The 23,303-nt window shown below is 38.0% G+C and overlaps 1 protein-coding gene across 1 annotated transcript in view; it reads right to left on the reverse strand.

The window, feature by feature from the left end:
• The window catches only part of CUL5 (cullin 5), a 31,751-nt gene extending 8,672 nt beyond the window's left edge, over positions 1-23,079 (reverse strand). The window contains exons 1-13 of the mRNA XM_058842844.1: positions 22,691-23,079; positions 15,282-15,391; positions 12,905-13,004; positions 11,346-11,522; positions 10,465-10,606; positions 9,281-9,426; positions 9,124-9,204; positions 7,823-7,916; positions 4,452-4,582; positions 3,585-3,692; positions 2,941-3,005; positions 837-969; positions 193-324 (exon numbers count right to left, since the gene is read on the reverse strand). Coding sequence (XP_058698827.1) covers positions 193-324; positions 837-969; positions 2,941-3,005; positions 3,585-3,692; positions 4,452-4,582; positions 7,823-7,916; positions 9,124-9,204; positions 9,281-9,426; positions 10,465-10,606; positions 11,346-11,522; positions 12,905-13,004; positions 15,282-15,391; positions 22,691-22,714 — 1,443 coding nt within the window. The 5' untranslated portion in view covers positions 22,715-23,079. The remainder of the gene's footprint in view (positions 1-192; positions 325-836; positions 970-2,940; positions 3,006-3,584; positions 3,693-4,451; positions 4,583-7,822; positions 7,917-9,123; positions 9,205-9,280; positions 9,427-10,464; positions 10,607-11,345; positions 11,523-12,904; positions 13,005-15,281; positions 15,392-22,690) is intronic.
• Between the last annotated feature and the right edge of the window lie 224 nt (positions 23,080-23,303).

Genomic DNA, 23,303 nt, shown 5'->3' on the forward strand with positions numbered 1-23,303 from the left:
TGCTTATGTGCATATAAAAATAAGTTTTACTTTCACAAAGTATTGTGATAGAAGGGAAGTATAAGATGCCCTGAGTGGCCTGATATTAAAGATAAAACTCACCTAAGAAAGAAAGATATTTAAGTTCAAGAGTGAAATATTAATTAATCACAAGCATGAGGCACAACCAAAGAAAGACATGACGCTACTTACTCTGAGCCATTCCACCATATTCTCCTCAATTTCACTGTCAGCTGATATATCTAATATCAGACGTCTTGTTAAGTGAGCTTTGTGATATCGCATGAAAACATCTTTATTCTGTACATATTTAAGTACCAAAAGCTGTCAAAAATAGAGTTGAATATATTTATTTGCATTGTAAACCAGACAAGTCTTTGAATGCTGATCTAATGCCACTGTAGATTATGACTAGGGAAAGGCTACTTGACATTGCCTTAGGAGCCACTGTGCTAATACTATTGTAGGCATCAGCAATGAATGTTTCATAATATCACACCTTCAATTTCTTCATGTCACCCATCAAGAAATTCTCTTAAATCAAAAAAGACATTGACACTAGTATGTTAAAATCTCCTGTATTATTTTCTAGACAAACATTAGTTATTGTAATAAATTACAGTCTCTTATAGGCATTAATTTAGTACACCAGTCTTGTGGACTGACACAGGAGACATGAAACACTGAATGATTTAAACACACACAATAACATAATAAACTCTTTTCTCTACTATTACACCTTGCATAACTGCTTTTGAAGATCAAGGCCTCAACCCACATAAGGACATAAACAAATTCATTCTTCAGAATAACTGAAATAGAAAGCAGAAACATACCACTTCTTTAAGCTTTGCTTCAATTTCTTCAGAGGTTAGTTTTTTGCTTAGTGGTGTTTTTCTTAGCAACATGTCACAGTAATTAGCAAGAAGCTCAGGGCATTTGGATTCAGGCTGTGTTTTCAATCCAACACTAGATAAAAGAAGAACAGTATTTCTTCAAACCATACAGAATCCTGCTATTCTGGAGTAGTCACATTGTTAACAAAACAAACCACTCTCTCCTGATCCCCTTGGCAAGGATCCTGGTGTTGAATTTAGATTCTCACTAAACTAATGAAAAGTTAGGGATAACACCTTTTCTTCTTAGAAGAATAAATACTGCCAACACTTTCAGACAGCTTCTACAGCTTATTTTAACTAATTACAATTTTAGAACTGTAACAATTAAGTATACAGGTAAAACTACAGTTTGAAACAACAAAATATTGCACGGAAAGAAGTATTCCAGTAAAGAATTAACAAATGCTACAGTGAAATATTTCACTCATCTTGTCAGTATGCTGTAACGAGGTCTCAAGAACAGCCCCCTGCACCACACTTCACAGACTGCAAAACTCAACACATCTAACACATAGTAACAGGATAAAATTATTTAATCACAGCTATAAAGGATGGACTAACAGCTAAATTAAATGCAGACTGAAGCTGAACAAGATGCTACAGCAGACAGACTGTTGGTTCTTCAAAATTCATCAAGCAGAGGTCATGTTCCACCTGTGTCTAGACTGGTGAATAAAACCGAAAGGAAAGGACCAATCCCTATTCCTAGAGTCAGATGGCACCAATTTGACAGCTACTCAAGGGCCCACAGCAAGCTCAGGAATCCATTTTTCTTGCTCATTTTTTCACTCCCTCATTGATTAGTATAGACAGTTCATGAAGCAGCTTGCAGGCTAATGTCTTCTGCCCTCCTAAAGACAATTTGAAGTACAAGCAGATCACAAGTCTTTTGGCTGTTAAAGAAGACTAAGCGAGAAAGTTTAATTTTGCTCAAACCAGGCTGCATATCTAGACAACTTCAAAGTGCTTGGGAAGAAGAATGCTGAACAGAAGACCATCACAATCACAGTGGTTTCTAAGAAACCACTAGGCCAGGTTCACTTTAGGAGCGAAACAGTTTGAATGAGGTATCAATTGGGACAGTCCCAGAGAAAAGGAAACTATTAGAAGATACCTAAGAAACCCCTCTACCTTACCTACATCTATGCAAAGTATGGAAAGCAGGGATCCAGTCTTTTGGGACAGCATTCCTCCAATAAATACATGGAGAAAGATTAATCCCTATTCAGGCTTGCCATTATCCGAAACCAAACCCAGAATACAAACCAAGATGCTGGACAGGTATTTATAACCATCCACCCCTAACTAGATGCAATTGGAAAGGAAAGCTGGCAGCCCAGCTACAAAAGCTTTGTTTCCATAGTAAATCAGACAACAAACTATATATAAGCAATCCCAAGCACCTAAATATGTACAAATTCCTACTCAAGTGGCACATCACACAGTAAATGTTAACAATCAATTAACTGACTGCTACCTTCTCTTGGCTGAGTTAGCAGAGCGGGCACTGTAAGCATGGTCCTTCTTCTTGAGTCACGCAGGTCTGCCTAATCTACTGGAACTTGTTTAAACTAACCTGGTTAATCCTGCACTGAAACAAAAATGCAACAGCTGGACAGGTCACACTCACAACTGGCACAAGAGGAAGTGGAAAACAGCTTGTGGATGGTTACACCTTAATCAGCCACAGTTATTCCCATGAAGATTACTGCCTCATTTTTCCCCAGGACCTTTGCTGAAGTTGCAACAGAGTTATACAGCTGAGGTTTTTGAAATTAATAATCCAGGAAGCCATTACAAACTTCAACTAACAAACTGACTCATAGTATAAAAGAACAGATCCCCAAATACTACACATAAATTCAAGCTGAACCAGGCTGCTATTCACTGATCCGCTTCCACACGAAGAGAGTCTAATCAGAGATCAATAAGCAATCTGAAAGTCCATAATGCAAAAAACTCAAAGCCCTTTTAAAGACAGCATTACTTTTTCAAGAGACACTTTAAAAACTGTGATTCACAAAAAGTTTAAATGGCTTACCCCTTTTGCTTCAATGGCAATTCAAGTTTAAATATTGTAGCATCATTCACAACTGCTTTGTATGCCTGAAAAATAATTAGATTATTGGTGCTTCACTCCATTTCTGTCTGATACAAATTGCAAAGATTTTATCTCTTTTTACACTACTGTAACATTAATTCAAATTTTTTTATTAGCCCAAAGCTTGCAGATTTTATTTTCAATTTGCGAGTTCAGATTCTATGACTCAATTCCCCAATAAACTGTTGTCTTCCTCTTTTCCACTACCACAGTAGTTTCCTTTAAACAACAATTTAGGAAGGGATTACATGGACCAGGTTACACACCTGAAGTCATGAGACAAAGTAAATTCCAAACACAAGTTATTGCTGAATAGGACATTACGCTGCTCAATACGAAGGTCATCTTCTAATGCGCTCTACAACATTACAGAGCTAGATATATGCAACTTTATGCAGCACTACAACAGAAATTAAAAGCTCCTCAGCTGGTATTAATGTTTCATCAATATTTTAGTCTGCATATTTAATAGAGGAATAGCACCTTCTAAATTTAACAGTGAATGGGCACAAGGGTTTTGGAGACATCATAATACAAATTGCAACAATTCTTATAGTGAACAAAAGACCAGCAGAAACACATACCTTATCTCTGGCAGTAAGAAATCTTGGATCATCTTGAAAAGCTTCTTTAACCAACTTGCTAAACCGATTAAATAGCGTGAGCAATTGCTCTACATACTTCTCAGAATCCTAAAGAGGGAAAAATCAAATAAAAAAACAATGCTCCACAGAATTCAGTGTGAGCATACACGTAATTCCCTAATGTGTAAAAATGCTGTACCCTAAAATGCCCGCGTAGTGTGAATTTACATTTTACCTTTAGTCTCTGGATTGAAGAGCTCTACAGCATGTACACCTAAGCACACTTTCAGGGTAGTATTTCCAATATTCAACAACAACAAAAAAATAAAAATCTGTAACTTTCAAGTACTATACAGTAGCGTTTTATTTTAAAGGATGTTTTCAAGGATGAATAAAAGACAACACATGCCACATCCTAACTGCTGCAGACACTTAGGCCTCCTAGACCCAGAAGAAAAAAAGTGATAAAAAGCTGAAAAAATACAGTGGGGAAAAAACCCTTATAATTTCTACACTGAACAACCACTTCTAGATGGAAAGCAAATTTCAAATTTCAACAGTAAGTTATAATTCTGGAAAAATTGATTATACTTTTTAAATTAAGATTCTAGCAGAATTGTATTGTATAAGAATCCCATGCACCTAATTTATAACTTTCACCCCAAATTAGATTAACTTTTTAAAGCCACAACTGAAAACATAATAAAAAGTTATCCTAAAGGCATTTAAAACTTCCAGTTGATAAAAATTTAAACACAAAATCTTAAAAATTATTTCCATTCCTGCATTTGTCCCACAAATAGAGAATATCTAACTTCTGCAAAGTTGTTTTCCTGTTGTTATTTTACTAAAACCCAATACACTTACAGTAGTAATAGTTTCAGCAGCTGCTACCATATCTGCAAGTCCAGCACTAACAATATGTTCTTCCAAATCCTTTAGCATAGGCTCTATGCCATTTGGAACTTTATCCATCAGTGAAAACATTAAATGCAACTCTGAAAGAAAGAAAAACTGATGAAGCCACCAGTCAAAGACCTGTATAAAACCCAAATATACTGCATTTCTCCAAGGCACGTCTAAAGTGGAACATTAAATATGTGGAGAACAGATAATCCAATAATCTCTACAAAGAAAGATGTCTTGAGTACTGTTCTAATTCTGGTCCCACAAGAAGATTCTTTTGAAGGCAAAAAAAGGTATTTATTGCAATGTAATACTTGCTTATGCACACAGTATCTTATATTGTATGCTAATGTATATAGTACCACAAGCCTTAATAAGACCCCCCCTAAAACCAATGCCAATTTGGATTAAGTCCAAGTTCTGCCTTCAAATCCCTAGCAAGAATGTCTCTCAGTTGGAAGCCTACAGGAGTTTATGAAGGAAACTGTATGGATTCAAGACCTTTTTCAATTTTAAATTAAAGCCAAAGACACCTTTCTTTGTGTATGTTTCAACGTCACTTAAAATACCTTGTTTTATAAAAGCTTGCAAAGTTCTGAAGTAACCAAAACTGACTAATGCAAACAGTGAACTCCTCTTCCCAAAGACCTTATTTCGTTTTTCCGGAAAGTTACCAGAACAAAAACTTCAAAAAGTGATGTGCTTGATTTGTCTACTTTTTGTGAAGATATTTTAATACTACTTTAAAAAAAAAAAAGAAAAAAAAAAGAAAAAGATACTGAAACATCAATAATCATCTTGACAATGCTGCCCACAAAGAACACTGGGATTAAGGTCACCGGATTGTTGTAAAGAGACCACAGAGATTTGAATTCAGCTTGGCAAAGGACTTTGCTTCATGAAGTAGAACAAATGGTCTCTGATTCTTTTTGATAGCAAAAAAAAAAGTATAGATTCACTTAGTTCCTCAGTGTTATGTCTACTGTGAAAGAGGAAAAGTCAGAGGCCCTGCCTTTGCTTTCTCCTCTGCATTACTTTTGTCAGCAACAAACATCAAGATCCCATCACCATTGAGGATGAAATATGCTACCATCATCTGTACTGCAACAGCTGCTGCAGAAGCAAAGAGAAAAGCAGAGAAGAAAAGAAAAATCCTTTTAGAACATAACAATGCAAATTAGAGAATGGAAACTACAAACAACATTGAATAAGAACTTGCAATGGTACTACAGAGAACTCGGGCTGAATGGCAGCATTTCAGGAACCAGAAAAAAAAAAATGTAGTTGGAGGCATTCTCAGTGCAACTCAGATCTGCCGTAACAAACAGCAGCACTGTTTTACATACAAAAAGTCCAAAAAACTCAACTTTTACTGCATCATTTAATCTAGGCTTTTAAAAAGAGTATGAGGGAGGAAAAGAGGGCAGAAAAAGAGAAGCAAAAAGAGATGTTAAAGGGCTCTACATCTGTTTCTGTACAGTAGTGATGCCATAAATACTTTAAAAAAGAAAAAAATCAGTGGTATCTCTTTAGAATCAGTAGCTAAGGAAGACTCCAGGTACATCCTTAAGACAGAAGGATCCAAAAAGTCATAAATTCTTCAAAGACAGATTTCAAAGTAACAAAACCAAAGTAAGTATTTTACTGGAATTTCTCTCAGAATACATTATGACACTGAAGAGTAAAGAAATCCATGGTGTAGTTGTTGGGACACCTTAAGTCTGCTTTCATTCTGTATTCATGAAAGCCAAGCATATTTTTTATTTTTGTTGCACCTCAAGAACAAACTTAGTCGTCCTTTTCCCAGTATAGTAAGCAAACAAAAACACAGAAAAGTCAATTCTGAAGTGTTTGCAAGCTATTTTGATAGAATTTAGCTGGTAAACCTTACCCCTTTCTGTCTTTGCACAGCATGTAAATATTACTTAATATAACAAGAGTATATATCCAGCTCATACCCAAAAATACCTACCAAAACAGCCCTTTTTTGTCAGTGCAGATAATATCAAAGTCAGATGCATAAGCAAAGCACATAAGAGGAAACTATCAGATGTATACATTACTATGTAAAACTCCAGTCTTTAATTACATTTCAGTCATCTGCACCTGCATCCTTCATTGAAACATTTGAAACAGTTCTTACAGTCTAAACAGAAGTGATCTGCAACCAAGCACTACCACAGGACAGATACAGCCACAAGAGAGGGCTGTCTGAATATTTCAACAGGTTTCTTAAGAAAGGTCCTTTGGCAAATGAACCCTTCTGAAGCTCTGCATTTACATAAGCCTCCTGCATTCTCCCAAAGACTGTAATATATACTTGTAAGAAGTTTCACTGCTTTCTACATTTAGCTCTGGACTATTGCCAGGAATCATGCTGCTAGATAAACAGATCAGTATGACATAGTTTTGAGGTCAAATATTTTCTTAAATGATGGCTTCAGAAGTGACTATTTTCTATAATATTCTAAGTCATAAAACAGTTTTCTCATTTCCATAGAAATTAAAACCTCCAAAGACATTAGTAAATATTCCCTGGCTGCAGGATACCAAGACTTCAAAGAAAAATTAACCTGTGATTTCGGTTTCTCTTTTTCATTTTTCCTACTGGAATTATAATATTTTAATGACATATTTAGTTTCTTTTGTTATACAGGACCAGCAGAAGCCTTTTGAATCACACTAACTTCTCAAATTCTGGCACCACAGTTCAAAAAAACTTCTGAAAACTTTCCAAAGTTTTGTATGCAGAGCTAACTTTCAATACTCACACTGATATACTGGCTATAAAACCCCACAAACAGCTTTGCAGAGGTTTTGTTCATTTGACCTACAGGTCCTGCATCAACAACCAGAGTAAGAAAAATTTCTCCCTGCCTTTCAGAAAAAAAAGTCTTTTATAAAGAGATGTTTCACTTTTTTCACAGGTGTAAAGAGGTACTGGGGTGAAACGAAGAGGAAATGTTTGTACCTGGAGTACTCAAAGAGAAAGTAAAAACATATGGAACATTTACCAGAGTTGGTCAATATGATGCAAGTAAGCGTAGGAAAAAATAAAGAAAACAGAGCACAAAATATTTTCTTTCAAGCAAGATTAGAGCTATCAACTCATTCAAATTAAGAGTATTATGTATATTGATTTCAAAAGTGATAGAAAATAATATGAAACAATGATGGTAATTTTTTGTGGGATTGTTCATGTGCAATAATATTTTTGTATTAAACACAACTGCCATCTATTAAAAACAGTAATTTGATATATCTACACACAAATCTATTTTTATGCAGTTCATGCAGGGTTCACCCTGCACTGCTCTTGAAGCTCCACTTACTTTCTGTTTCATTTCGTTTGATCATGCCTTGGCATTCAGCTAAAATAGTCTCTTTAAAAGATGTCACCAGGGCATTGACGCAGCACTCCATGAGCTGAAATATATTAAACACAGGATTAGCTCAAGCAGACATCTGAACACTGAAGTCTGATGTATCTCAAGTTTGCCATGACACAAAATCTAACCTGTTCTCAACAATTAGCTCTATAAAATAATTAACTCATTCACTGATTCATAAAAGTATGAGCAGTTTGAATAGCATCTATGCAGGAACCATATTTCTTCAAAATGTTTAGATTAGTAAATGTGGCAAAGTCTCCTCCAAACCATTAATGAGCTTTTAATGAGTATTTCTGTAGACTCTTTTCTCTCAAGGGAGACACCACTTTTGGAACAGTAACTATCCTACTTCATTTCCAAGTATACATCCAAGAGCTAAGAATAGTTCTCATTCCATCATACCCTATTTGGACCAGGCTGGATGGCTTAAACAAGGCATTAGATCTAGAACAGAAACTGCCTGCACATGTCAGGACCATCTCTCCTTTGTCAGCTTCTTTATACGGGCTACAATTTATACCTGTGCAAAACTATGACTCACAGCTTAACAAAAGGTGTAAAGCACACTTTGATTCACTTCAAAAAAATGATCAGATTTAAAAGGTATTTATTATTTAAAATAACCTGTTTCCTGAACTAATTTCAACACAGACAATTATGACATATTCATTGCACTTAAATCTTCCTCTAGAATCTGAACTGTGTGAAAAATTGCTGAAGAGGGAAGAAAGGAAAGGAAAAAAATAAATCTTTTATATTAAATGGCCATATTTCAGACTAAGAGGAAATATATTAGAGCTTTAATGAAATTTCTATGTCTCCTTTTAATTGCAATGAACAGTAACTCTTTCAGGTGTTCTAAATGAGCACTGAGATATCTTTTGCCAAACAGATTTGACAGTTTATTTTCAAACATGATTCTCATCCACTGTTAGTGAAAGGAAAAAAAAACCACCATACCTAACTCAGAATGAAAGAAGAAAAACCAATCTGAATAAAAACCTGCCCTTGAGTTTTAACTTTTGATTTACACATACTATTAAAACACTTGCAGAAATTGTAGATTACCAGATTGGAAAGTAATACATGTTTTTGCAACAAATAATTTATGACTAAAAACCATAAAATAGAGAGTTTCAATTTGCTGCTATCAATTAACACTGTAACACAAAACTAAAAACTGCAATATAAAAACACTGTATAACTATGAATTACATAGTTTTTATACACATTATACTCACTGCTTCTACTGAGTTACATTCACGTCTTGTTTCTAAATATCGAAGTGCTCTTTTCTCTTCTTCTTTTAGTTTAGCATCTGCCTGTGCAAAAGTAGAACAGCAATCATTTTAAGTACTAACATGTTCAGTACAAAGTTACAACAGAATTTTTACTTACATATTTCATATAATTCTGTACACCGTTTTGTTGTAAATAAGAAGGAGCCTGTGTTCTATAAAATCTCTCTGTTGAATCCAAATATGCCTTTTCAAAGTTATCCCGATATATCTGAAGTTTATCTTCAGGATTAGAACAAAGGTTAACTGCAAAGAGAAAGTCCAAACTTACTCTCAAATCATGGAAATTTATGTGGCTAATAATAAGCAAATTTCAATGAGAGAGTGAGGCTTGTACTAATAGGTTGCATTGAACAATTTGAAATATCTCTTAACAGACTCTGATCACAAAGGTAACCAAATGTGGCCTATCTGTGCTCCCAGAAACATTCAGATCAACTATTGCAAACTGGGAAAAAAAAAATCATACTTAGGTCCAGTACTTCAGACATCCAGACTTTGTAACCTTAAACACACATACAACTGCAAAATTGTAAGGAAGGAATAAAAAAGCTCAGAATAGTTCCTAATAAAGTGAAAAGCTCTCCACCTGACTGAGCAAAAAGCTTCTTTTAGACACTGTTCCTGGAATCACAATGTCTCCATTTCAGACTTTTTTCCCTGTTTTACAAGAATGGAGACAGAAAGCTTATTGCAGTGCTTTGCACTATTTGGAAAAGTTTCCACCTTCCTCTCAACTTACAGAGAAATAAATTCCATTCAATGGAATATGCTTTAAAAAAAGTTAGAACTTGACTTCTGTAAGAAGCTGTCTTAGAGAGTATTAGCCACAAGTTTAGTTCAACAGGCTGGAAAACTTTCAAAAGTAGCAGGCAATGGTGAAATACCTCAGAAGTTTCAGATACACAGATCTGTTCTGCAACGAAGAAAAAGACTGAAAGTCTTAAATGCAGCCTGTTTAGCATTTCTTCTTCAAACTGTCTAAAGAATCAGAAACAGTATGTAAAGGAGTACAGACTAAGTTATATGTAAAACCCCAGAAGGTCAGAAAGTACTCTTCTCTTTGAAAACACTGATTTTGCAGTAACTAATTCACAGGTAAATCACTTAGAAGCTAAAGATCATAAACAAAATTTAATTAGTATCATGTATCAACAAGCACAACAAAAAAATCAATACAAAATGCTGAGATAATTCCAACCCTACCATCACAACTACCAACTGTGTGAAGAAAATGCATTTACTGAAGTGAGGAGGCAACACATCAGTGTGTGCAAGACGTACCATATGATTCTCGAACTCCAATAACGAGCTGGGAATCGAAAGCTTCTCCTAGTCTTTCAGCATGAACTAGCTTCATTGCACTGTCCTGAAGTCTATTTTTTATATTTGAAAATATAGATTCATTCCATGTATCTAGCATGAGCTGCATATCAGGAAGAAAAAAAAATCCTGTCAGAAAGGTACATGCAGACCTAAGTTTGTGAAAAAAAAATACAAGGCATCAGAAACAGAAATGGAGCAATTTATAATGTAATTTTCAGGTCATACACAGCAGTTCAGCTACGTCAGAACTTGATCTTGCTCTGAACTTGTTACAGAAGTCATATTCAGCTCACATTCTAAACAGCTAAGGGAATCAGTCTTGAATTCATATATTCATTCCATATTATTTCTACAGTTCTTGATAATCAGTCAAGTAACCTTTCCAGCAATACAATGTGTCAGGAGTTGTAATATCAGTGGGTACTATGGAGGCAAACACCCCAATATAATTCATTTGGCAGGCATAGTCTTAGACAAAACTAAAAACTCAACTAAGACCACAGTTACGTAAAGAAAAAGACTGATGGTTTTATACTGCATTTATCCAGCAAGAAAGTTCAGTATGCAAGTAATGCATCCATAGTTTTTAAAAAACTTCACATCTCATCTAAGCACTGCAAAGTTTTAAGATTAGTTATGGAGGCTCTTATGAAAATCCTCATCACTCAGTGTGCCCCTTTATACTCCATTTGTGATTTTTTTCTTTTGGTGATTGCTACTAGTGCTGCTGCATCACATTACAGGACTGGTGCAATATCATCTTGAGCTACGGAATGCCCTCAGTGCTGTTACTGAGGCCAGCTGTGCAGCAAAGCTCTCGAGCAGTACTGCTCACTCACCTTTCGAACAATGCTGTCTTCCACATTGGACTTCTTGTTGCTGCCCTGCTTGCCCATCAGAGTGATCTCTAACTGACAGAAGGGCTTGGGCAAAATGTCGCACTGGGTGAAGAACTTGCGCCACTCCACGATGTAGGCTTTGAGTAGAGCTGTATCATCCTGGTGACTCAGCACTCTCTGCAGGTGGGGCGAGCACAGGAGGGAACTTATAAATCAATTTATGTACAAAATATGAGCTCCATTTATGCTGAAAATAATTCCCCATATAAAACTCAAATATACAGATACATCAGACTAAGTCTACATATTGAAGTGCCATTTGGTTTCTTGAAGTAGTTATTAACCCACGTCTCATTTCTAAAGGGCAAAGAAAGAAGCAAAAAAGTACTCAAGAAGTTCTAATTTTCTAAATTTCTAGATTTTTTCCTAAAGTTTCTAAATTTTCTAAATTAATCTTTTTTTTTCTCCTTTTAAGTCATGTGCAAGTTAAAAATTAAAATCTTTGGTCTAAAGGCATGTGCTGGTCGAAGCATATAAAAAAAATTAAATTAACATAAACCTGTAAGGATGGTGTTACATTCTATACAGTGACAAGTCTTGATTCAATGGCACCTGCTAACCTTTCATTAGACCCAGACAGATAGTTAACATGTATATTTTATTAAAGCCTGAAAACTTAGCTACATTGTACACTGGCTGTCATAATGCCAAAAAAACCCTGTCTATCAAATAACAGCCAACACAAGCCACATCAAAAGGCCTCAGCCCAGCATAGCATTTATGCAGGTAAGCAGGTAAGCTGTAGAACTTAAAAACCAACATTTATATGCCTGGTTATACAAAGGCCTCTATAAAAAACTACTTTCCTTGAAGCAAAGCCTTAGTGGTGTAAATCGCTTCACTGAAAGGATAAAAGTGTACAGAATCTTTCTAAACCTTTGTCATGGGATTAGAATTTCTTTTTAATTTCTCAACAACTCCCTCTTTTAAATCCCTCATAGCAAAAGATATTTTCTATGTGTTACAAACACAAGAACTTTCTTTGAGTCTATTGACAGCATCACTCATTTGGAGGGAAGCCCATAAAACTGGACAGCTAAGCTTGCTGAGTCGATAGCACGGGTATTTGTAGTACACTGTACGTATGGCTTATTTTAAAGCCATCCATGAATATGTCAAAATAGCACTGAAGCTATATAAACATCTTTTTTTCAGACAATAATTTCTTAAGGAAAATTCTGCTTTTAGAAGTTTTCAAGTGGAAGAAAATTCCGTAAGTACTGTTAGATAAACAAAAATAATGCTGTGTTTTGTTTTTTTAATATACCACAAAAATCACTGCCCATCCCAGCTTCAAGCACTGTGAGAAAACAATGAACCAGGCAAATGCTCAAGGCTCTTCTTTTTGTCAATAGAAGTCTACAGGGTAATTAGATCTCCAGAACATCACAAAATTCCAAACAAAAAAAAAGCAATGCATTTAGATCCAACAAATGTCAGAATTATTTAGCTATTTTTCTAACAACATGAATAGAAGTTATGAAACATTAAGAACTTACTGCTTGTGCCTGTTTAATAAAATCAAGGATGTCTTCCTTCAGAGCTTGATGGATTTTTGCTGGACCTTTATCATCCCACAAGCAAACTGCATGTACATCTCTAGAAAACAATTCATCCACTTTTTAGTAACAGCTACTCAAAATTTGATGGTGTAATGTATGAGGCCTTAACAGTCATAATTTCAGCACATCTAAGAAATTAATACACTTTTTATCTGCCACTGTTAAACAACACACAACTAGATCCCAGTGACACATGGGAGAAAGCATGTTCGGGGTAAAGACTGAAGTTTTAACAGAAGTCCTGGAAGCAAGTAACTGTACCTATGTAGGAGAAAGCTATGGTCAAGAAAATGTGTGAGACAATTCTATTTTCAGTACCTATTCAATAATCCTTATTGAATTAAGGACAATTTTTAAAGCTTTTCTTTGTTACTACTCAGCCCATGCTATTCTAAAACACTATCATTAACATGCAGCCTTCCCTGACAGTTTCACAATCCAAGCACTACAACATCCTACAAAGGCAATAGACCTTCCTCATGAGAAATTTGAACCCTGAGGGATCAGATAATTTAAAAGACAATTTAATTAGTTTAATAAGATCACTTAAAACATTTCATGGCAGTAGTAGCATTTTTGAGTGAAACACTACTGGAGAAAAGTTACTAAACAGCACTGCAAAGCAAAATTCTGAGTTTTAATGAACATTCAAATGAAATTTTTCCTATTTGACAACCAGCAAGTGTATCTTAACTCCTGTTCTTTCCATACTGAAGACTAAATAAAGCAAGTTACACTCCTAACCATACATCATATATAACATGGCTTAGCAAGCCTTTTTTTGACTCATTACCATCCTCTGGTTCTTCTCCTACCTTTCAGTAACAAGGCCACATCCCTGCAGAAAAGCACCCCCATAGTCTAAAGCTATTACTTTGTTCCTATTTAATCAATACACTTATTTCAATACAAAAGCAGCTTTTTTAGTTTAACCAAAAAGACAAGACTGGCAAGTTGCTTTGATACAGATTAAAGGTGCTGGCCCAAGGTTTACAGAGGTCTAATGTAACTGGTGAGACTTACACAACATTCACAGGCAGAAAAGGTGTTACTGTATTTAGAATGTCATTGTTTCCTGACAGCAGTGAAAAAAAAGCAATACTGGATAATTATACTCAAAGGGCGTGTAGAAGACACCTACAGATTTTGCATTTTTATTAAGAACCTTAACAAAGAATACTGTCCAAAAATATAAACCTAGGGAAGTCGGATCCTTTCCCTCAATAGCTTTAATTTAGCCATGAAGTTATTTAAGTTCTATTCAATAACTCATCTACAAGGAAAAACAATAAATATAAAATTTTCAATTCCAATGTAGAATTATTGAACTAGTTATTAAAAATTAAAGCAATGACTCAGACCTGAATTTTTACCTTAACTATACCATGTCTCTGGCAACTACTACAGCAGAGAGATTTTAAGATATTAAAACCCACCAAGTTAGATTACCTTTCCTCTTGGCTGGCAGAGAAGTGCAACAGGCGCATTAAACTGCGTGTAAAAAGAGTCACTACATTGTCCACATCAAAAAGAGCAATAAAGACAGTGCAACAAGACTGCATTTGGAAAAGAACTACCGTTGTGACAGATTTTAAAAAGTGAAAGAAGAATCGGCAAATTTAAATTATGACTATATTTCAGGGCAAATAACTCCACTGAGACAAAGATTATTTTAGGTATACTTCTGATGTTTCTTTTGTAACTCACTTCCATATCATGTTTGCAAAAATCACACAATGTGTGGCACAAAAAAATAATCACCCAAACTTCTAGGAAAGCAACTTCTTGCTTTTTGGAAGGAAGAAAATAGCAGGGTTTTTAGAAAGCACATTAATACCAACATTGTCTGAAAACTCTTACATTTCATTCTTAGTGTAATAAAAGTATTCAAATTATACCAGTTAAACTGCACCATCCTGTTACTTGAGTTATTTTAGAAGAAAGCCATTCAAATCAGAATAAGGTAACATTCAGCAACAGCCTTTAAATGAATTTATGGAGACAGCAGTAAACATTTTCTCTCTAATTCTAACAAAAAGTTTGTGGGCAGGGACAAAATTTGTTTATGGGCAGCTGAAGTCAAAAGCTTTGCTGCTCTTTCTCCATTCTATTTGCAAAAACCTGAATCTCAGCAAAGCTCTACTTTAGCACACTTGCAAGTTGGCCCACTTATCCCTTAATAAAACTTAAACTAGTATTCTTGCTCCGTGTTTCCATACAATCCGTGTCACATAACTTCTGCCTGTATCAGAAGTAGTTCAGTAACTGTATTCCCATCATGCAGAAGGATGTAAGATACAAAAAAATTACTTACGAAAACAAATCAAACCATTGCTGTTTTGTGACAGACTCCTGACGAAGAAGTTTCAGAACAATTGGGCGCATGAAATCCCATTTGTCTTCAAACTGAAGTGAACCTTTATTCTAGAAGAAGCAACAAAAAAATATTGTTAATAAGCCAGTATATTTAAGTTGTCTTTAAGGATTTCATTTTCTACAGTTAACATAAAAATATTTTCTCAAGCATCCCTCATAAGCTAGCATTTAAGCTCCGCCACCACAGCTGAACAACACTTCTCACAATAAGTATTATTTTAAGACGTGATAGAGCTATTATTTGCTTCAAAGAAACTGCCAATTTCTTCATTTAATCACTGCATTAGCTACAATGCAAAGTTCTAGCAAGTGTTCTTCAGCTGTTAGTGGACTTAGACAACATGGGTGATACGTGGAGCAGCTTCACTGTTCCAACCAAGATACCCGCAACGGAAGTCAGGAAGCAGCTGCGAACCTGTCTCAAATAAATTACCCTGATCAAAATGGTAGCCAGGAGTCAGGAATGGTATTGTGGATGCTACCGTGCACCTTTTTTTTCTCACTGTGCATTTGGCATCAGCAGCAAAGAGACAGGAAGGAAGCAGAGTAACATAAGAGCTGTTGTATCGCAGACTCTGTTCCTGTGGGTTAACGGACCACAAGGCCAAGACCACCGCTGGTGCAGATAAAAATTATTGACATCATGCTAAAGAATTTAATCCAAGGTGGATTTTTCAAATTTATGATACAAATTAAGAGGAAAGCTAGAGAAATGAAGTGCTGCCATATAATTCTGATTGTTCTGAAAAATCTCACCACAGTATCCAAGCTAATTTCCATCATTTAAAAAACCCAAACAACACAACTTTGAGAGAAAAACAGCAGTTCTACCAGACATGTTGTGATTCTATTTGCTTAAAGCTCCACATTTTAAAAAGAAAAACCTGTAATCAAAAGAATACACCAACTAAGAGTTCTGTGGCAGAAAGACTAGTGGTTGGGCTATCTACAGGGTTATGTTCCAGTGCACTGTTTACTTTTGAACAGATCACTGTCTTGGCTAGAAATACTACATTTGACACAATTCACTTCAAATACAGCAACTAATAGAGTCTAACTGCTTGAAATTCTGACAAGTGCACTGTTCTGCAACTAACATCTCTTCAGATAAACAAGCACAAGCAGCACACCAAGTTCCCTCAATCGCCTCCTTTTGATTAATTTCTACATGGAAATTTACAATTAAATCTGTTATTTAGTATTCAGAATAAGCAGTTTGGCAAACATATCCCCTGGTGTTCTCAAGTGCAAAGATACCTCATCTTCAAGCTATAAAGATGCAACAGGCACTACAGCAGCTATTTTTACAGCCACAGCACCTGGAGGCCTCACAGAATTGTGATACCACACATGGCCTTCATGGAATCAGCCCCTGTTGATAAAGTCTATAAACCTTTCAACAAAAAAATTAAAATAATCAATTGTTAGCCTATTCAGAAACAGTTTTCACCTATTCTTTCCCAATGCAAAAAACGTAATTTGAATGCATCATCTTTGAAAATCATCAACTAAATGCTTCCCCTATACAGAGCCCGCTTTACAATTATTTCCTCATGTTTGATGTGCTGCCCTAATCTTTCCCAGTCCCGTGAAAACTGTTAGCTTCTACTTGCAGATATTTCTGTTCCAAGTCCCTCTTTGAAGGATAAATGAACATAAAATACAAGCTACTGAACAGTTGCAAGTTCCAGAAAAGGCATTATATAATAAAGTAAAAGCAACTTCCTCAAAAGTTTTGCTTTTGAATGAAACATCACAGAAGACCCCTTAAGTTTTTTTGGAACAGGTTAAAAAATTTGTTCTGCAATTCTTGAGAAGTGTAATTCAGCCCTTCACCAAAAACAGCTGAAGATAAAACCTGAAAGCTCTTTGTGAAGATTCGTTTCACTGTAAAACATGGGGAGGAGGAGGACTGCAAACACCACTGTTTATATGATTTGATTGTGACTACGTACTTAATCCTAAGAAGCAGAAATAAAACTCAACGTCAGTTGTAAAAAATCCCTGTGTCCACTTGTAACCAACATCTGACTACTTAAAAAGAATTCCTCAAATAAAGCTTATCCTGAAATCACATTAGAGAAGTTTAGAACTGTGTTTCCTATACATAGGAGTAAATTTATTTCCACATTTCCTTCTTTATTCTTTAATTAAGAGAAGATAAAATAAAATTAATGGATGAAAAATCCTACTCAACTATTCTTCAAGTTCAATAAACAATTCACAGAAATACAGGATAAGCTGAGTTGGAAGGGACCCACGAGGACCATCAAGCCCAAGTCCTGCCCCTGCACAGGACCATCCTCGAGTCACATCATGTGTCTGACAATATTGTCCAAATATGCTGCTTGAACTCTGCCAGGCTGGTGCAGTGAGCACTTCCCTGGAGAGCCTGTTCCAGTGCCCAAACACCCTCTGGGTAAAGAGCCTTTTCTTAATATCCAGCCTAAACCTCCCCTGACACAACCTGAGGCCATTCCCTCAGGTCCTGTCTCTGGTCACCACAGAGAAGAGATCAGTGCCTGCCCCTCCTCTTCCCCTCATAAGGAAGCTGCAGACTGCAATGAGGTCTCCCCTCAGCCTCCTCCAGGCTGAACAGACCAAGTGACCTCAGCCATTCCTCGTATGGTTTCCCCTCAAAGCCTTCCTCCACCTTCACTGCCCTCCTTTGGACACTCTCCAATAGTTTAATCCCCTCCCTTGCCCAGCTGTGATGCTGTGCCTGATGCCCCCCAGGACAGGGTTGGCCCTCCTGGCTGCCAGGGCACTGCTGCCTCATGTTCAACCTTCTGCCAGCCAGGACCCCCAGGTCCCTTTGTGCAGCGCTGCTCTCCTGCATCTCATCCCCCAGTACACCCAGGGCTGCCCCATCCCAGGTGCAGAATCCAGCACTTTCCCTTCTTGAACTTCATCTGGTTGGTGATTGCCCAGACCTCTGATTTGTCCAGGTCTCTCTGCACGGACTCCCTGCCATCAAAGGAGTCAGTGGCTCTTCCCAGTTTTGTATCATCTGGCAACTCGCTCAGTGTTCCTTCCAGTCCTTTACCCAAGTTATTTATGAAGATGTTGAAGAGCACAGGGCCTAAGATGTAATCCCAGAGAATGCCACTTGTGACAGGTCTCCAGTCTGACATCACCTATCCATTGACATCAATTCCCTATAATGAACCAGTTGTTCACCCATCACATGATGTCTTTATCCAGCTGTGGCTGGACATTTTTTCCAGAAGGATGCTCTGAGAGACAGTATGGAAAGCTTTACTGAAATAAAAAAAAAATTACAGCAACATTATCTAGGTAGATTTAGGCTTCCATGACATTACAATTTTATACAGTAATTACAGGAAGAAAGGGTGCATTAAATACCACCTACTGTGTATCATCCCATTCATTAATTACATCCCTATTAGCACACGAGAGAAAACAGATTTTATAGTAGAAGAGGAGGTCAAACAGTGGCAATTCTTACTTGTTACCAAAGTCACACATGCAATTTCTGAGCAGTATTTCCTAGCAATTTTTCTTTCCTACTTTGCTTCCAATCACAGTTCCAAAGGAAAGTTAAACAGTAAGGCATACCTTTGATGAAATAAAATTACTCTACTTATCAAATCTTCTCTGAAAACATAGACTACAGTTGATAGCCACACCATGGCACCATGGCTAAGTAGCCACTCTAGTGTTTAAATTTTAATGCTTTGAAAAAGAACTCCGCTTATGAAATATTTTGTTTTAAAATTCACTTCATTAAATTTGTTCATAAAGATTTAAAGTTCCATTTTAACACTAAACTTTACTTGAAATACATACTACTTTACACTTTATACTTTTCCCTATTCTTCAATTCTAGGCATAATTCATTCAATTCTAAACATAACAGATATAACAAGGCAAGGCGATACACCAAGACCTTCATGCTACTCTCCCTTTGAACTTCAAAACGTCTCTTTGGAGCTCTCTTTGCTGGTACTCTCTTTATCTCAGGCCACACAGAAATTCAGCCCTGGTCTCTGCCAGATGCTCTACACAGTATTATAGAAAAGCAGCATTCTCTAGGTCTTACTGTACATCTGATCTACATCAGAGTTAACATCTTCACCTTTATGACTTCATTGTTTTCACACAGTATTTATACTAAAGCCAGGTCCCAGAGGGATGAAGTAGGAAATATGATGTCCTAGATGGAAACAAGCACTGTCTGATTAATCTCTGCTACAAGTAGTTCTAAAAATCAGTGTAATACTTGTAGCAAGTTTCTATTCAAAGCAGAAAAGTAGCCACAGGAAAAGCTTTTGTACGTAAGTAACTACCTTGCAATACTTCCTAGCTTCTTAGGAATATCCTACATGGGAACAACCACGGAAGAAACAGGCAAACTTTAAATACAGACCTGGAAACATGTACTTCAAGTCAAAAAATTCAAAAACTTCAAATGTGTTCCTAGTTGCCAGTGACAAACAGCTGAAATAGATGCAAAGGTAAATAGTGATTCTCATTTCATTTAAGCCCAGGGAAAACCTGTTGCTTCCTTTGCTGCGTCTTTCCTAATATCAGGCTCATCTGGAGTTCATCTTGCAAGGACAGACTCCTGTATTTGCAGGCAGCTCCAGTAAGGCTCTACAATAGTGTCAAGATCTGCTAGCATGGATACGGCTACAGGTTTTCTTTGTGCTACAATAAACTGAGGTACTTTCTGCTCCATAAACTGCAGAAAAACTTAAGTGTTTATCGAACGGGTGAATTGCTTTAGACTGTATCATCACTGCAAAGAGAATACATTACAAGTTCTACAGGGCCCCCGAAACTACCCCACTTTGAAAGTGTCACATGTGTGTTGAGACAAAAAACTCCAGGGGACTCAGATGGAAACTACTTGGTCACCTATCAGAAAGTCTATGTCTCAATGAGGGAGAGCAGCTCTGCTACAGGTAGGGCAGACACCAGCTGACCCTGCAATGGCTCTTACTAAGCACAGCAGCATTTCCATCACATTACAGTTTGTTCTGTCTCACCAGGATTCAACATGATTGGTCATTCTAATTTTGCATTTAAAGAAGGCTCTCCAAGAACATGCTTCTCACTAAAGAAGAATTTACAATTAGGAAAATTAAGCACTAGTGGAGTTTAAATGATGCCCTCGAAAATTATGACAGCCAGTCAGATTTGGATTCAGCTAGTATCTGTTAACAGAATCAGAAAGGAGTATTTCACTTTATTTTTTCAACTATGTGGAAAGCTGAACCAGGACGGGGGAAAACAAAAGAAAATGCTCAGATCCTGCTCATGCTGGCAAAACTAAGACCTGTCTATACTCAACTTAGATTTGATTATGCAGGCTTATTTGGGAAAGATATGGAAAAGACTTACAGATTTTAACACCTCTCTTTTCTTAGCCTGGGATTTTTACTGTGCCCAGCCATTGTCTTTTTTTCCCCTTAAAGATGAAAGCAAAAGGATGTTGGACACACTGTGATGGAACAAGGCACTGTCAGGCAACACTGACCTGGAACCAACAGTTTGCTTCTCAGAGAGCACTCTGATGAGTGGAACTGGGGAACAAAGGACCTTACCTAGTTCTAATTCTCACACTGGTTTATGTTGCCATTATAAACAAAGTCAAATCACTGTATAATCTCTCCATCTGTAATGTGGGAATCATACTTTATTGTCATTGGAAAACTCATTAATTAGTAAACTAAGTGCTTAAAAACACTTTGAGTGGCCAGAGAAACCTATTCTACAAGATCTCTGTGCAGATATCTTATTGTCAATATAAAACATTGACAACTCAAAGGCCAGTGGCAAAAACATGACTAGTTAACGCAACAACTTCAGTTTGGCAAGAGCCATCTCACCAAGTCAATGCCTCTGTTCTTCCTACTTTTTGCTCCTTCAAAAGAGCTGAAGTGGAATGCTGACAAATCTTACAGGCCTATGCTTCTCCTATCTACTGTGGGCTATCCCACCATGTGTATTATCAAAGCACATGTCGGACTTTTGAGAAATCCTCAAAAGTACAGCAAAGAGATGATCTAAAACATTAACAAGTGATAAAACTGTCTGAGCCCTGCTGTGAACACATGCTTTTCCACAAAAATGACATTTTTTCTTACAGGACATTATTTTTCTTGCCTGTGTTCTTGGGTTCCTCAATTAGATTTTTAAGTATATGGAAGTGTTATCTGCTTAAATATCTAACAGCCTCTTACAGACAAAAATAAACAGGAATTAAAATTAATTTCAATTACATCTCAATTTCAAGGAAGATTTTTTTTTTAATCATATCTTTTTAATATAGAGATTTTTTTTGACTATCAGGAAGCAATAAAGGAATAAATTCTCATTTCTTCACACTGAATGTCTCAGAGTAATAAATAAAACCAGCAGATTCAGGCTGGATCTATACATCCAAATTAGGTCAGGTTAATCAAATGCAAGCAGAGCTTCTTCAGGACCACACTGAACTACAATACATAGTGCTGAACACATGTTTATGGCTATATTTATATATATCTTCAATTGTCAATTCCTCAAGTTAAGCAGGCAGGCTGCCCTAGGCCTATCTTAGCGCTGTAGTTAACTGGTGTTACAGAAACACTGGAGGCAATAACAGTGGTTTCGAGGAAGGCCCACCTTCCCTTTGCTAGCATGGCCTCAAAGGCCACACAGAGTTTTCTCCTCATACATACCGCAAAGATCAGGGCAGGCAGCCCTGAGCTCAGACACTGGACTGTCCCACTGAAATCTTCTCTTCCAACCTGCGGCAGCTTGGGCTGACATCTGCCATCAAACGCCGGGAAAGTGCTTGAAAACATATGACTACAAAAGCAAAGCTGCTTAACGTAAGCGAAAGGCCTCCGGGAGTTTTCCTTTGCAGGAAAACTGCAGTTAACAAAAAAACTGGAACACGGTGGCCACCCCAATAACGGTACCTGCCCTCAGCGAAGACAATTTCCAACTCTTTGTTTAACTTAAAACTCATTTTCCGTACATCCGTATTTTCTTAAATAAACAAAGAGAAGACATCGTGCCCTGTCTATCCGCACGACGCAACGCTGTTTCCCAACGAGGGGTGTTTGGGAAGAGAGAGCCGGAGGAGGGAGCGCGGTGCTGGCAGCAGGCAGCAGCCGCCGGCGGGGCCGGGCCAGGCCGGACCGAGGCCGGCAGCCCAAGGCCGCTCACCTGCGGGGGGGCCCTGGGACCGGCAACTCCGGGCAGCGGCACCCGCGGCCCGACCCTGCCCTGCCCCCGTCCCCACTGCCCTGCCCGGTCCGGCCACCCGCAGGGCCGCCCGGCCCCGCCGCCTCCCCCCTCCTCCCGCAGGACTCGGCCGGGCCCCGCTCTCACCTTTAAGAGATTAGACGTCGCCATGATCTCCACTGCGGGGCCTCCCCGGCCGGCAGCGGCGGCTTCTTTGCTCGAGCTCGGTTCGGCTCCTACCGGCCGCTGCCGCTTTACATGGCCCCGGGCCGCCCGCCCGCCCGGCCAGACCCGCGGCGGCGGCAGCAGCAGCAGCGGCGGCGGCGGCGGCCTCAGCGTTGGGCTTCCCTGTCCCGCTGCGAGGCTCCGGGAGCTCGGCAGAGCTGGGACCGGCCGGGCGCTCCGCACGCAGCCGCCCCTCAGAGCCTCATGGCGGCGTCCGCCCGGGCGGCGCTCGGCGGCCGCGGCTCCATGGAAGGGGCCGGGCCCACATGATGCGGCGCCGGGAGCGGCCCCGCCGCCCAGCGCGGCTGCGGGCCCCGCCTGCAGCGCCCCCTGCCGGCCCGGCCCCGGCAGTGCTGCCCTCGCGGCCCTACCGGACGGGGCTCGGCGGGACCTAACTAACTAACTAACTAACTAACTAACTAACTAACTAACTAACTAACTAACTAACTAACTAACTAACTAACTAACTAACTAACTAACTAACTAACTAACTAACTAACTAACTAACTAACTAACTAACTAACTAACTAACTAT

The sequence above is a fragment of the Poecile atricapillus genome, chromosome 1, assembly GCF_030490865.1.
Source record: "Poecile atricapillus isolate bPoeAtr1 chromosome 1, bPoeAtr1.hap1, whole genome shotgun sequence".
Classification (NCBI taxonomy): domain Eukaryota; kingdom Metazoa; phylum Chordata; class Aves; order Passeriformes; family Paridae; genus Poecile; species Poecile atricapillus.